Raw genomic sequence first — 15773 nt, 5'->3', positions numbered from 1 at the left:
AACCTACAGCTGTCCATCCTATAATGACGGTTGACTTTAGTGAGATTTACAGATTGTTTATAGTATGGTCACATGGATAATAAATTTCTTATTGTTTTGCAGCATTGGACACTTTTCCACCATGCTGATGGCATTCTAAATATATTTGTCATTTTTTCCAAATTTTAATTGAGGAAAACCATAAGAGTTTATACTTGAGGACTGAAGTACGACTGCCAATTATCAGGTCAGTATACTCCCATCCCTGTCCACAGGAAGATCACTGCCATCATAATATGTAATTCAGTTTTACTTTCTTTATATTTCAGACAAAAAATGTTATAAAGTTTTTATGTTGAGATTATTTCACATGTGCAGAATAGCAAATTGCTAAATTTTAAAATTCTTAAAGGTTACTGGAATAAGTTTATACTTGAGTTAGACAACTATGGCCCTGTTTTGTTTTTATTTTTATGTTTTTTTAGTTGTAGGTAGACACAATACCTTCATTTTGTTTATCTGTATGTGGTGCTGAGGATTGAACCCAGGGCCCCACATGTGCTTGGTGAGCACTCTATTGCTGAGCTACAACCCCAGCCCACTATTAACCTTTTTTACTTACTGTGTAAGATTTGATATTGGAGGCTGGGGCTGGGGCTCAGCGGTAGTGCGCTTGCTTGGCACTGGGTTCAATTTTCAGCACGACATATAAATAAATGAAATAAAGGTCTATCAACAACTAGAAAAAAATTTTAAAAAGTATTTGATATTGTATTCACTTAAGTTAAATGAGTTGCTATGTATTAGTAAAATGTTCCAGATATTAAAATTTGTGAGTTGAGCATGGTGGTGCATGCATATAATCCCAGCTACTTGGGAGGCAAGAGGATCACAAGTTCAAGGCCTGCCTGGGCAGCTCAGCGATACCTTATTTCGAAATATAACAACAACAAAAAAATACACACAAGGGTTGGGGATATGACTAAGAAGTAGACTGACTGCTCCTGGTTCAATTCCCAGTACATCAAAACAACAACAAAAAATTGTATGTGGGAGTGATTTAGGCATAGAGGTAGCAAGTTTGAGTGTTGTTCTTTATGTGTTTAACAAAGAGTCGAATTTTTTTCTTGCCTAGGCTGGACTACTTTATAATTAATTAAAGTGATTCTAAAGATTTTTATTGATTTTATTCTTTTATGATGATGTCTACATATCATAACAGGTAAAAGACTTTGATTTAGGTGCAATCCAATTTAGTTATTCGTATTTAATTGTACTCTGTAAGCTTAGAATTGAACCAAGATTATCTAGTTTGTTTTTTTTTCACCTATTAGAAATTCAGGGCCAGAGCAACTATGTAATTTTATTCCTCAAAGCCATATATAGCTAGCTGAACTATGGCAAAGCCAAGACTAAAATTCTATACTCTTCACTTTCAGTCCATTATGTTTTATCTGTATCACACTACTTCTCTAACCCACGGTTTTGGATCTCTAAATAAGAATGTTTATAGACTATAAGGATATTGGAGGAAAGGGAGTAATTATATGTGTGAAATCTATCATTTTTAGTTCTATTTCTACCTTCCTACCTTGGTGCTTATATAGCCTTTTGATTTATTTTGTGCAGTTGGTATTTATGCAGTACCTTTACCACATGCCCATTATTCTTCTTAATATAATAGGGGGCAGGCAGGGAGGAAGAACATTAGATGATAGGATATTTTCTCTGCCTTATTATCTCTTTATAAGGAAGGTAAAAACATGAAACCTGGAACTGGTGTTCATCTGAGAAACTAGTGTGACTCAACTAGTAGTTTAAATTCTTCACCATTCCAAAGGGTGCTATCACTGTTCTTCATGGGTGATTCCCAACTACAAAGGGGGCAGCTGAACGTATTTGTGATGTTACTGATTTGGGCTGCCTTCAATTTTGGTAATGCCTTTCTTAGAATTCTTTTGGAAAATGAGGGGCTAGTAGTTATAATAATTAAACCATTATATAGGTGGTATCAGGAACTCAGTAAGTTATTTTACATTTATTAACTCAGTCTTTGTAGCAACCTTATGAATTAGATGTCATCCTCACCCTTTTCAGCAGGTATCGCTGAGCTGCCCAGGCAGGCCTTGAACTTGTGATGAGACTCAAAAGCTAGTTCTTGGGGCTGGGGCTGTTACTCAGTGGGAGAATGCTTGCCTAGCACGTGTGAGGCACTAAGTTTGATCCTTAGTACCACATAAAAATAAACAAATAAAGTTAAGGCATTTTGTCCATATATAACTACAGAACATTAAAAAAAAAATAAAAAGCTAGTTCTTGAAGTGAAACTGAATATCTTCAAGTAAAAAAGATTTCCCATCTTCCCTAATTATGGTGGCAAAAGAGAAGTTGCCAAGTCCTACAACTAGCAACATGCAGACCTGACTGCAGAGCCTCGTGTTCTTTTCAGCATACCATCTCATATTAAATGTAGCTTTATTATAAGGTTTGTGGGGGTTTTGTTGTTGTTTAGGATTTTCTTTTCTTTTTTTTTTTTTTTTCAGTTTCACAGTAACTGTTATAAGACACGTCTCCAGTACTAAAGTGAGCATCATTAGTTGCTGCAATTCAGTAGTTGGAAAGTAAGCAGTTAGAGCCGAGGTTCCATTGAGGATAATTTGCTATGTGGTAAAATATTTGTACAGCATGTTCTGAAACACAATCTAATAACACATTGAAGTCTGCATTTTGCCCATTTTTCCTTCACTTTCACATAGTAGCCCTGATGGAATCAGTAACTCTTGTGTGCCCCCTTCAAATTTAATAAGAGTAAAGAATTACTGGAATGTTTGTGAGTTAGTGATGTTGTGATTGACTTTAAAGAAAACTATATGAAAGTGGTAATTTGGAAGCAAAAAGTAGGAGAGAAAAATCATATTTGCTCTACCTTGGAGTTATATAATGTTATCTTACCATATATGCTGATCAGAAGACCCATCAGAGAATGTATAGCAGACTAATCTCTGTCCATAAGTGTTTATGAGAAATTAGTGTTGCAAAAAGGACTGAAATCTTGCCATATTATTTGTCATTTAACATTTCAAAAGATGCAAATTCTTGTGGAAGTGTGAACTTAAATAAGTGAAATAAAGTTTGTAGTAGTCTAGCCAATTAAGATGTTTAATATATTTTAAGAAGTCATTTAAAAGTGTGTTTGCATCTAGTTACATTTGTATGTTTTACTACATGAAATATAAACATTGTAATAGTTGTTCTCTGTGAAAATAAACAATTTAAAAGAAAAGTCATTCCCATACTTTCATCAAAAATTATCTTTACTCAGATTTCATTTCAACCAATTACAGACAGATGTCAGAATATTTTATATATAGTTTTGGAATTTGGTTATAAACCTAATACTTGGGGATCTTTTCTGGGTCTAACCCCAGGACTCACACATGGTACACAAGCACTCTACCACTGAGCTACATCCCCAAACCTTTTGTGTGTGTTTATGAGAGAGGGAGAGGGAGGGAGGATACTGGGTATTATGCCCAGTGACCTCTCAACTGAGCTACATCCCCATTCCTTTTTATTTTGAGACAGGGTCTCACCAAGCTGCTCAGGCTGGCCTCAAACTTGAGATCCTCCTGCCTCAGCCTCCCTAGTAGCTGGGATTACAAGCATAAGCAAAAATTGGTTACTAATTCTTTTTGAGACTTAGGTTATAAATATGCCTGGAGAAAAAAGATAAAAAATATATCTTTATAATGAAATCAGTGATTTGAAGTGAGTTTAATTTTTTCTCAATATGAGATTAAAATCAGAAAGCTCTTACGTTTCTATTTAATTGTGACCATTTCTTTTCTCAAAACATTTTGTACTGTAATTGTTGCTCTTTTCTCTATCTCCCTTTTTTCTCCCCTTTAATTGTATCGGATTAACTGTCTTGTGGAGATTGGCTGATTGTTGTCATTGTTTTAGGCTTTCAGGATGAATCTGGAAAAACTCAGCAAGCCTGAACTCTTGACACTCTTCAGTATTCTTGAAGGAGAGCTTGAAGCAAGGGACCTTGTTATAGAAGCATTAAAGGTATGTTAAAAGGAAAAAGAGAGGTCATCATGTTTTGAAAGTCATTTCATTGGTTGGAATTTATATAACTAGGGTATTGCTGTCGTCCTCCGTAAAGTTGAATGGGGGACATATTGACACTTTCTATAGGCTGCACATCTGCAGAAGTCTTCACACCCTCAAAATAATTCCTTTGGTGTCTACCTGGTTTCTAGACCTTGAACTTCATTCTTTTAGTTTAGTGCACCTTAGTTGTTTTTGAACTCTTTGAGAATTTGATGAAATCTGCTTCCTGAAAAGTATATATATCTGCCGCAGTCCGGCTGCAGCAAAATAACCGGGGGGTGACGAATAACTTGTGTACGTTGATACAGCAGGAGTGGAAGCCGTTTATTGTATGACAGGAGTGGTATTTATACATTCCACACAGCTTATCTAATTAACATAAACTAGATACAGCAGTTACTTCTCAAACCACTCCCTCTGGCATTTTGCCAGGCACCATCCAGACTTGTTTACAAACTCTAACATTCCCCTGGCAAAATGCCAGGTGTTATTTTGACTTGTTTACAGACTCTAACATATATCCATATTCCAAATTTCAGGATATAATATTTGGGATATCAAAGACCCCATGCAGACATGTATGGCTTCCTTGGGCCCCAGATTAAGACTTCTGATTTTTTTCTTTTTCCTTGTGATATTGAGGATTGAACCCTGGACCTTGCACATGCTAGGCTAGCTAGCACTCTTTCACTGAGCCATTCCCCTCACCCAAGAATTCTTACTTTGAAGTATTTGGTATCTGTTAAAATGCAAGGGACTGGGGAAGTCATACGTTAGTGAGGATAAGAAGGTATGTGGAAACTCTCTGTAAAGTCTGTTTAAAAAATACAAGGTGGTACAGAATAGAGGACACAGAAACCAATCCACAAAACTACAACTATCTTATATTTGATAAAGGGGCTAAAAGCATGCAATGGAGGAAGGATAGCATCTTCAACAAATGGTGCTGGGAAAACTGGAAATCCATATGCAACAAAATGAAACTGAATCCCTTTCTCTCGCCATGCACAAAAGTGAATTCAAAATGGATCAAGGAGCTTGATATCAAATCAGAGACACGCCGTCTGATAGAAGAAAAAGTTGGCTACGATCTACATTCGGTGGGGTCGGGCTCCAAATTCCTCAATAGGACACCCATAGCACAAAAGTTAATAAGTAGAATCAACAAATGGGACTTACTCAAACTAAAAAGTTTTTTCTCAGCAAAAGAAACAATAAGAGAGGTAAATAGGGAGCCTACACCCTGGGAACAAATCTTTACTCCTCACACTTCAGATAGAGCCCTAATATCCAGAGTGTACAAAGAACTCAAAAAATTAGACAATAAGAGAACAAACAACCCAATCAATAAATGGGCCAAGGACCTGAACAGACACTTCTCAGAGGAGGACATACAGTCAGTCAACAAGTACATGAAAAAATGCTCACCATCTCTAGCTGTCAGAGAAATGCAAATCAAAACCACCCTAAGATACCATCTCACTCCAGTAAGATTGGCAGCCATTATGAAGTCAGGCAACAACAAGTGCTGGCGAGGATGTGGGGAAAAGGGTACACTTGTACATTGCTGGTGGGACTGCAGATTGGTGTAGCCAATTTGGAAAGCAGTATGGAGATTTCTTGGAAAGCTGGGAATGGAGCCACCATTTGACCCAGCTATTCCCCTTCTTGGTCTATTCCCTAAAGACCTAAAAAGAGCATGCTACAGGGACACTGCTACATCGATGTTCATAGCAGCACAATTCACAATAGCAAGGCTGTGGAACCAACCTAGATGCCCTTCAATAGACGAAGGCTATTTTTTGAGTAAAAAAAATGTGGCATTTATACACAATGGAGTATTACGCTGCATTAAAAAATGACAAAATCATAGAATTTGCAGGGAAATGGATGGCATTAGAGCAGATTATGCTAAGTGAAGCTAGCCAATCCCTAAAAAACAAATGCCAAATGTCTTCTTTGATATAAGGAGAGTAACTAAGATCAGAGTAGGGAGGAAGAGCAGGAGAAGAAGATTAACATTTAACAGGGATGAGAGGTGGGAGGGAAAGGGAGAGAGAAGGGAAATTGCATGGAAATGGAAGGAGACCCTCAGGGTTATACAGTGGAGAGGGTAGAGAGAGAGGAGGGGAGGGTAGGGGAGAGGTGGGGAGGGTAGGGGAGAGGTGGGGAGGGGGGATGGTAGAGGATGGGAAAGGCAGCGGAGCACAACAGACACTAGTATGGCAATATGTAAATCAATGGATGTGTAACTGATGTGATTCTGCAATCTGTGTATGGGGTGAAGGTGGGAGTTCATAATAACCCACTTGAATCAAAGTGTGGAATATGATATGTCAAGAAATTTGTAATGTTTTGAACAACCAACAATAAAAAATTAAAAAAAAAAAAATACAAGGGCGTGCTGGGGTTGTGGCTCTGTAGTGGAGCGTTTGCCTAGCACATATGAGGCTCTAGGTTTGATCCTCAGCACCACTTAAAAAAACAAATAAACAAAATAAAGGTATTGTGTCCATCTACAATTAAAAATATAAAAAAAAAAAAAAAAAAAAAAACGAGGGCATAATCCCTTTCAAATGTCATGAGTTCTTTACACTTTTGAAAGTATATTTCCCGTTGAGTCTTGCAAGCATATTTGGACAGCAGAAGACAACCTTCAGGGTATATCTGTATGAGTGGTAGACAGAAGATGTTCCCCCAAAAGGCTAGGGGAACTAGCCAAAGGTGAGACTTGAGCATGCTAAAGAAACATTAGTCCCTGCAAAATGCAACTTATTAATCAAGGGAATTTTTATATAAAAGATTCAATTGATATGCATCTTAAAATTGATTTAATGTTTATGAAGTGCTCTACTGTAGTTCTCAAAAATTTCCTAGCTCTTTATTGAATAGAAGGAACATATTGATATTTCATGAGTGTTCATAAGTTTTTTATTGTTTTTTTAGCAACAAAGATCATTCTTCCATTGCCATGGTTGAAGGCTAATAAGAGAGTCAGTGATTTTCTAAGTAGCTAACAGTCATAGTTCAATTGAGTTCATACAAAACTCATCTCTTCAGGTTTTTTTCTCTTTTTTCCCCTTTCCACACTGATTTATGTGTGTTTCTTTGGTCATAATTGGGTAGTCTTTTCTTGGATCACGCTGAGGTTGTAATTGTGATAAATAATAAAATCTAAACCTGTTATTTCTGTAAATTGGAGTGACATTAGTTTATATATATATTTTTTAATTTTTATGTGGTGCTGAGGATCAAACCCAGTGCCTTACGCATGCTAAGTGAGCACTATACCTCTGAGCCACAACCCCAGCCCTAGTTTATATTTTTTAATTTTTTTTAAGTTGTCAGTGTATCTTTATTTTTATTTATTTGTATGCAGTGCTGAGAATCAAACCCAGTACCTCACACATGCTAGGTGAGCACTCTGCCACTGAGCTACAACCCCAACCCCTAATTTATATCTTTTAAGGCTGACTAAAAAGGACTGATATTTCTAATTAGGTATACCTCAAGTCACTAAAACTATTAATTTTTGCTTTCCCTTGTAGATTTGTAATATGTGATAAGTGATCTTCAGTTGTTCATTTCTCCAGAGTACGTAAGGCATGTCCTTCTGATATTGTAGGGGAGAAGGAGTAGAGTATGTCTCATGGTTTCCCTGGGGATCACATGTTTATGGCTTTAATACATGCCTAATCACATATATTAAAGTTCATTGCCTGAGTTTTTGTCTGTCATGCCATTAAGCATAGCTATGTGACTTTGATCAAGTTATTCAGTATGTCTGGAGGAAAATTTCCTTGTCTGTAATAAGAATAAATGGTTAGGGCTAGGGTTGGAGTTCAGTGGTAGAACATGCCTAACATATGTGAGACTCTGGGATCAGTCTCATGGACCACCAAAACAAATAAATAAATAAGTAGCATAAATGATTAATAATTAGTATTGGTATATAACACTTTACAGTTTGCATGATATTACAAATACTCAACAGTGTAGTATTTATTCTTATCCATTTATTTATATCCTCTCAGTGTATGTCATGTACCCCAAGTCATTGGAGCAGTCAGTGACTGCCAGACATCTATGTCTCTAGTGTGTCCTGAACAGTTCCTACTTTTTTAATGACTTCCCTGCCAACATGTGTAAATATATAAACATTCACTCCAGTTGGTGACTCATTTCTGCCATATTCACATCCTTCCTTTTTTTTTTTTTTTTTTTTTTTTTACTCTTGGTGATTTCTTTCTTTCCTGAAAACTATATGTCATGTCTCAAAACCCAATCTTAGTTTTACCAGTAGTCCTAACCTGCTTAAACCACACACCTTCCCATCTCTTGTCCCATGTTTATCTGATCAAGGAAGAGAAAAGAAAAAAGGATTAAGGAAAGTTTGAGTTCTTTCCTAATCCTTGCCTCTATTATTGTTATTCTCACTTCTTTCTCCTGATCTTTCCTGCCTTAATTCCCTTATAATGGGCAGGGGAGAGGGTTGGGAGAGAGACCCATAATGGGAAAATTAGAGGATGACCTTATTTTCACTTTTATAGTTTGACCAATATAATCACTCTCTCAGCTTTAGAAACTGTACAAACCTATAGTGCTTTATATGTCCATTTTACTAACGTATATCCCTAGCACTGAGCACAGTACCTGGCATATAGGTGCTCAGTAAATATCTTGTTGTTGTTATATAGGTCCTGGGTATTTAACCTAGGACTTTGCATATGGTAATAAGCACATGTCTGCCACTAAGCTACATTCCCAGCCTCAAATATTTGTTAAACAAATAAAATTATTGTGCCATCATGATCTGTTGCTTTTAAAGACTTCCATGATAATTCAAAGTGAATGTTGTGAATTCGTAAATTTTAAACTGTTCTTATGTGCTCTACAAAATACTGCCTTCTGGTTTTAATGTTAACAGATACTTAGGTGCTTGTTGCACATGTTTTCCTAAAATACATTTTTTCTTCATGAATCCAATTTTAGTTACTATAGGCAGCTTCTGACAAGTTGGAGAGGCAGCTACAGAATCAAGAACTATAATTAAGGGAACATTTTGATATAAGATACCATTTAGAATCATTCACAAATGTTGTCTTTAGTCTGCATATGGTCTATAGCTGAGGCTTTACCTCTATGCAGTTTAGGTGAAATGAATAGCAGCACCAGAAGTGACACATCTTTAAACAATCTATTGTTAGATAAAATTGTCAGCAGCTGGGGTTAAAGCTGCTTTCATCCTTTGAGAAAATAACTGCCATACCAGATTCTTAAAGTTAGAATGAAATCTAACTTTATTTGTGGAGTAGTTTTGTTTTAATTTGCTTGGTTTGGTGCTGTAATGTTTTAAGATTTTAACTGCCTTACAGCTTTTGCTTAACAGTAAATGCCTACTGGACTTTTTTGTACTAATATGTCATCTTACTAAATTTCTTCTTTTTAATATTAGTTCTTAATTCATGTTTAGTATATTGGAAAGGCTTTGATCTTTATCCCAAATAGTTAAGAGAGGTTTTTCCTTTCTGTTTTGCTTTCAGTAAGGTGGGGTCAGGGGGGCAGTCTGTTCATTTTTGTTTCTTTTCTTTATCTTTCTGGACATAAAATTTATTCTGCCTTGTATCTCTGAACAAAATCATATAGGCTAACCATTGCTTCTCAATAAATAGTAAAGTTTCTTTAGGGATACGTTATAAAGTTTTCAAATGGATCCTACCTATAAAGTTAGGATTGTAAAAGAGCATTATTCTTTTTTTTAAAAAAAAAGAGGGGGGGGGGAGAGAGAGAGAGAGAGAATTTTAATATTTATTTTTTTAGTTTTCGGCGGACACAACATCTTTGTTTGTGTGTGGTGCTGAGGATCGAACCCGGGCCGCACGCATGCCAGGCGAGCGTGCCACTTGAGCCACATCCCCAGCCCAAGAGCATTATTCTTATTTCCAATATTTCTGCAAAGAACCAGATTGCAGCTACACCCTTCTAGAGTCCCCAAGTTATGTTCTTTTTTTCCCCAAAAGCCTTCTTACTCTTCGGTTACAGCCAGGGCATATTTGGCTTAGAACCAAGGCAGCTAATAGAAAATAATGTAATATTCAGCCTCTCCTATATTTGAAGTTCAGTTATTACAGAGACCATTTATACTGTATTCAGTCCCAATTGAACTTTGTATGAAAGTGACTTTGTGTTTTAGAAGGCATCAATCATGTCAGAGAAAAATACAGAAGTCTTCCATTTGCCACTTTATTTTCATAAGTGAGAACACTAGAGGAATCCCCTATACAATGAAAGTAAATTACATTGCTCATGAACTGTCTCAGAGAAAGCCTCAGTTCATTAATTCCAAGCAAATCTAGAAAACAGATTCCCAGAGTGGTTCGACTGCTACAGAGGATGACCAGGGAACCTTAAAAGCCACTTTTAAAATCTGGAAAATAAGCTGGGCATGGCGGTATACATCTGTAATCCCAGTGACGCAGGACGCTGAGGCAGGAAGATTGTAAGTTCAAAACGAGTCTCAGCAATTTAACGAGGCCCTAAACAATTTAGTGAGACCCTGTCTCAAAATAAAAAAAATAAAAAGGGCTGAGGATGTGGCTTAGTGGTTCAGGTCCCCTGGGTTCAATCCTCGGTACAAAAAATTAAAAAAAAAAAAAACTGGAAAATAGATTTGACTGCTATTAAAAGTTAGATCAAATACTTTTATTTTTAAATCATCCACATTGGGTATATTATATATTACATCTGCACATCTTAGATCTGATACAAAGCTATATCAAGTTGTGACCAAATAAAATATACCCTGTGTTTATAGGTACCATTTTATTTTAAAGCATTCTTTAAACTTCTTATACATATGATAAATGGTAAGGTATTACAACTTTAGTGTAGAATTAACTTAAGGAGTCTTGAATTCCTTTCTAGTGATGCCTCTATCATAAAACAAGTATAACTCTTTTAAAGCTTGCAACAAAACTCTGTGGGTTTTGGCCAAAGGCCATTATAAAATTCCCCAAGCAAGAAGATTTACAGGCAAAATGTAGACATGACAAAGTTAGAATATGTCTGGAGTATGGGACTATGTAATACGTCACTATAAGTTTACCTATTAGGAGTTGTCTTGTTTTGTTTTTTAAGAAAACAAGGATTAAAAATTAAAAGTCTAAATGTACATATACATCTATGTTGAGACAATATGTAATTGACTTTTGCTGAAAATATTGTTGAAACAATAATAAGGACATTATGACACTACATATAGAATATATAGAACAAAGTAAAAGTTATCATAGAAGGTGATGTGGCTCAAAAATATTGCAGATACAAACTGGGCATGTCTGTAATCCCAGTGACTCAAGAGCCAGAATAAGTAGGATCTCAAGTTCTAAGCCAACCTGGACAACTTAACGAGAAGAGTCTCAAAATAAAAAGTAAAATGGGCTGCTCAGTGACAGAGTACCAGTAGGTTCAATCTCCAGTACCTCGAAATAGAAAAAAAAAAAAAAGAAGAAGGAGAAAAATACATAGCCTTGTACCTATTATGTAAGTAGGTTATTTTAAAGGCTGGTCTGAAATGAGGAAGATAAAATAGAATTTAACAGTCATCATATATTGCATATACTAATAAGCCTGTCAAAGAGTATTTGCATTTGTTTTAGTCAGCTTTTTCTCTGCTGGGACTAAAAGGCCCAACCAGAACAATTTTAAAGGAGGAAAAGAGTGTTTGAGGGCTTACAGTTTCAGAGATCTAAGTCCATAGAAGGCCAGCTCCATTTATTTCTTGGGGCTCAAGGTGAGGCTGAACATCGTGGTCAAAGTGTATGGCAGAAGGAAGCAGCTCACATGGTGATCAGAAAGCAGAGAGAGAATCCAAATACAAAAAATATATACCCCAAAGCAATGCCCCCAATGAACCACTGCCTCCAGCCACACACCCCCTGCCTCCTGAGTCATGACTCAGTTAATCTCATGGGGGATTAATTTACTGATTATAACCCAGTCATTTCTCCTTCACACCTTCTTCTCACACATAAGCTTTTGGGGGACACCTCACATCCAAAGAATAAGAGCATTTTTTAAAAAATCACATATTAGCTTGCTTAATGAGAAATCTGAATGATTGTCTTAAATATACTCAAGCCTCCAGCGTTCTTTTGCACCCATAAGCCTCGATCTAACAATTATTTGATTGAAAATGATTCCATTTTAATAGATGGCTTTTAGGAAATGCTTTTAGGATTGGGATGGGTAGTATAAATCTTTTATAAAGATCATATAAACATAAGCTTTAACTAATAGAAGTCCCAGTTTCTACCTAGTATAAAACTGAGATTAGGAAACAAACAGAACTTTAATAAGTAAATATTGAATGATGAAGTCTTTAGATTCCCATTCATAATCTTTATTATGAAACAATTAACTAATCAGTGGCCAAATATTTGTGGGCATATTTTAATGTGTTTTTATTGTTAGATTGGTTGATAATTTTTTATTACTACTCTGAGTCCCCCTATGAAACCTATTCTACAAAACTATCAACCAGAATATTTAATGAAATGTAGCTGTTAAAGCATACACTTTCAAGTCAGACAGACCTAAGATTGTGTTCTGCCACTTAATTATTGTGTGATCTTAGACAAGTTATTTTATCCCCTGAGCTTTTTATGTAAAATGGTATGGTTACTCTGATGATTAAATGAGAGCAAATACTAAATAGGTGCTCACTACTTGTTTACTCTTAATTATTATTGGAACGTAAGTTTTCAAAGTCCATCCCTTTAGAAACAAAGGTATATTTGGTAAAGTAAGCAATACTAATAAAATATTATGCTTTATAAAAAAGAGTTTTTACTTTTCAATTAAATGTTTGTTGTTATTGGTAGTTTTTGTACTTAAGCTTGTTTTTCTTTGTGGAATTAATGATTTCAAATTGTTCCATCCCCATCCCAGCAACCAAAAGCATATGTTTTGATACAGGCAGCAACCATTAAGGGTATACTATGGGGCATGGAACAAATGTTATATTATAGTCCCCTTTCTTTTTTATAATGAAAACAGGAAATACAGGGGTAATTTAGAAGCCTTTTTAGCAGAACTGATTTTTTTTTTCCAAATGATTTTTGGGTTTATTTTTCTATTGTTTGATTTAGCACCTTATAATATTTGTTTTTTAAACAACTTTATTGAGGTATAATTGATATACAATAAACTGCATATGTTTGATATATATAAATCAATGTTTTGATGTATGTATTCCCTGAAAACATTGCCACAATCAAGGTAACACATATCCATCACCCCACAATTGTTCCTTGTGCTCCTTTGTAACCCCTCTTGCCTAACCTTTCTCATTCCGTCCCACCCCTGCTCCCAAATCACTGCTCACTGCCGCTAGATAATGGTTTACATTTTCTAGAATTTTTTGTTGGGAGGACGGTAGCAGGGATTAAACCCAAAGGTGCTTAACTACTGAGCCACATCCCCAGCCCTTTTTATTTTTTGAGACAAGGTCTTGCCAAATTGCTTTGGCCTTGCTAAATTGGAGGCTGGCCTTTAACTTGCAATCCTCCTGCCTAGCCTCCGAAAGTGCTGGGATTACAGGTGTGTTCCACCACACCCAGCTGGGATTTTATATAAACAGAATCACACAAAATGCACTTTTGGGGAGAAGGACTACTTTAGCACCACATAATTATTTTGAGATTCAATTCACCAATGTTGTTGTGTGTATTAATGATTAATTTTTTTATTACTGAATAGTGTTACATTTTGTATGTCTATGTGTGTATCACAGTTTGTTTTATCTCTCCATCTGTTGAGCATTTGCATTGTTTCCAGTTTCATGCTATTACAAATAAAGGTACTATGAACATTCATATATAAAGCTTTGTATGGACATATGCTTTTACTTCTTTTGGATAAATACCTATGAATGGAATGTAGGTGTATGTTTAATGTTTTAAGAAACTGTGGAATCATTTTCCAAAGTGATTGTACCATCTTTTATTCCATAGCATGTATAAGAGTTCCAGTTACTCCCCATCCTTATCAACACTTAGCATGGCCAGTCTTTTTAATTTTAGCCATTTAGATGTGTAATATTCAATTTTACTTTCCTTTTCTCTGTTGACTAATGATATTATCTTTTCAGTGTTTATTTGTCATCTTTTTTGGGGAGTGAAGTATTTGTTCACATCTTTTGCCCATATTTTTTAAAATTGAATTTCTCTCTCATTAATAAATTTTGAGAGTTCCTTATATATCTGGATGCAAGTCTTTTATCAGATACATACCTTGAAAATACTTTCTCCCAGCCTGTGGTCTATTTCATTCTCTCAACTATATATTTTTTTATACTTTAGATACTTAACCACAATAATTAATACTAATATATACTTTGTGGGGGTACTGGGTATTGAACATAGCTTCAGCACTGAGCTATGCCCCCTACCCTTGTTATTTTTTATTTTGAGACAGGGTCTCGTTAAGTTGCCAAAGCTGGCCTCAAACTTGTGATCTTTCTGCCTCAGCCTTCTAAGTAGCTGGGATTACAGGCATGTACCACCACACTATATTTTACAGTTGAAAATTACTAAAGAGAATAGATTTTAAAGATTCTCTCTACAAAAAATAAGTATATGATGTTACACATATATGTTAGCTTGATTTAGCCATTCCACAAACATTATGTTGAAAAAATATTTTTTTCACTTAAAACAACTAATAAATTTTAAACAAAAATCCAGCCATATATATAAATGTGTGTGTGTGTGTGTGTGAGTGTGTGTGTGTGTATGCAGGCAGATAAATATATAGATAGATAGAGGGATTATAGGTATGTGCCACCATGCCCAGCTGTAACTATCTTTTTTTTTTTTCCAAAGAGAGAGAGAGAGAGAGAGAGAGAGAGAGAGAATGAGAATTTTTAATATTTATTTTTTATTTTTCGGCGGACACAACATCTTTGTTTGTATATGGTGCTGAGGATCGAACCCGGGCCGCACGCATGCCAGGCGAGCGCGCTACCGCTTGAGCCACATCCCCAGCCCCTGTAACTATCTTTTGAAGAGGAGTTTTTTAAATTTTTTGACATGGTGGGGTGGGGTGGGTCTCACTATATTGCTCAGATTGGTCTCAAACTTGTGCACATCAGTGATTCTTTCACCTCAGATTCTCCAGTAGTGTAGGACTCCAGGTATATGCCACCACTCCCAGCTAAAAGTTATTCATTTTTTATTTGTGGACTTTTGTTTTTAGGGTTATAACCAAGAAATATGCCTAAACCAGGATCAGAAAAGTTTCCTATTTTTTTATCCCTTACGGTTTTAAGTTTTACATGGAGGTCTGTGATGTAACTTCTGTTAATTTCTTTATATGATTAAAAAATAAGAAACAGAAATTTTTTTACATTTTTGTGTATGTGTATGGGTATCCAGTTGTTCTCACACCATTTGTTGAAAAGACTATCCTCACACTGTAGAATGGCCTTTGCAGTTTTGTTACAGTTATTTGTATATCTGTGGGTTTATCTCTGAACTCTCTGTTTTATTTATCTGTCTACCTTGATGCCATTACCATACTGTGTTGATTACTGTGGCCTTATAGTAAAGCTTAAAATTAGGTAGTATTAGTCCTCCAATTTGTGGGGTTTTTTTGAAAGTTGTTTTACTTATTTATGA

The 15773-nt window shown here is 35.7% G+C and overlaps 1 protein-coding gene across 1 annotated transcript in view; it reads left to right on the top strand.

Moving 5' to 3' along the window:
- Cttnbp2nl (CTTNBP2 N-terminal like) overlaps positions 1 to 15773 on the top strand; it is a 58714-nt gene that overhangs the window by 12709 nt on the left and 30232 nt on the right. Inside the window, exons 2-3 of the mRNA XM_046458246.2 lie at positions 103 to 226; positions 3943 to 4050. Coding sequence (XP_046314202.1) covers positions 3952 to 4050 — 99 coding nt within the window. The 5' untranslated portion in view covers positions 103 to 226; positions 3943 to 3951. The remainder of the gene's footprint in view (positions 1 to 102; positions 227 to 3942; positions 4051 to 15773) is intronic.

This window comes from Marmota monax, unplaced genomic scaffold (assembly GCF_021218885.2).
Source record: "Marmota monax isolate L192 unplaced genomic scaffold, Marmota_monax_Labrador192_F-V1.1 WCK01_AAM20220418_F8-fsc00087, whole genome shotgun sequence".
In the NCBI taxonomy this organism is placed as follows: Eukaryota; Metazoa; Chordata; class Mammalia; order Rodentia; family Sciuridae; genus Marmota; species Marmota monax.
This window is presented reverse-complemented; position numbering and strand designations above follow the sequence as displayed.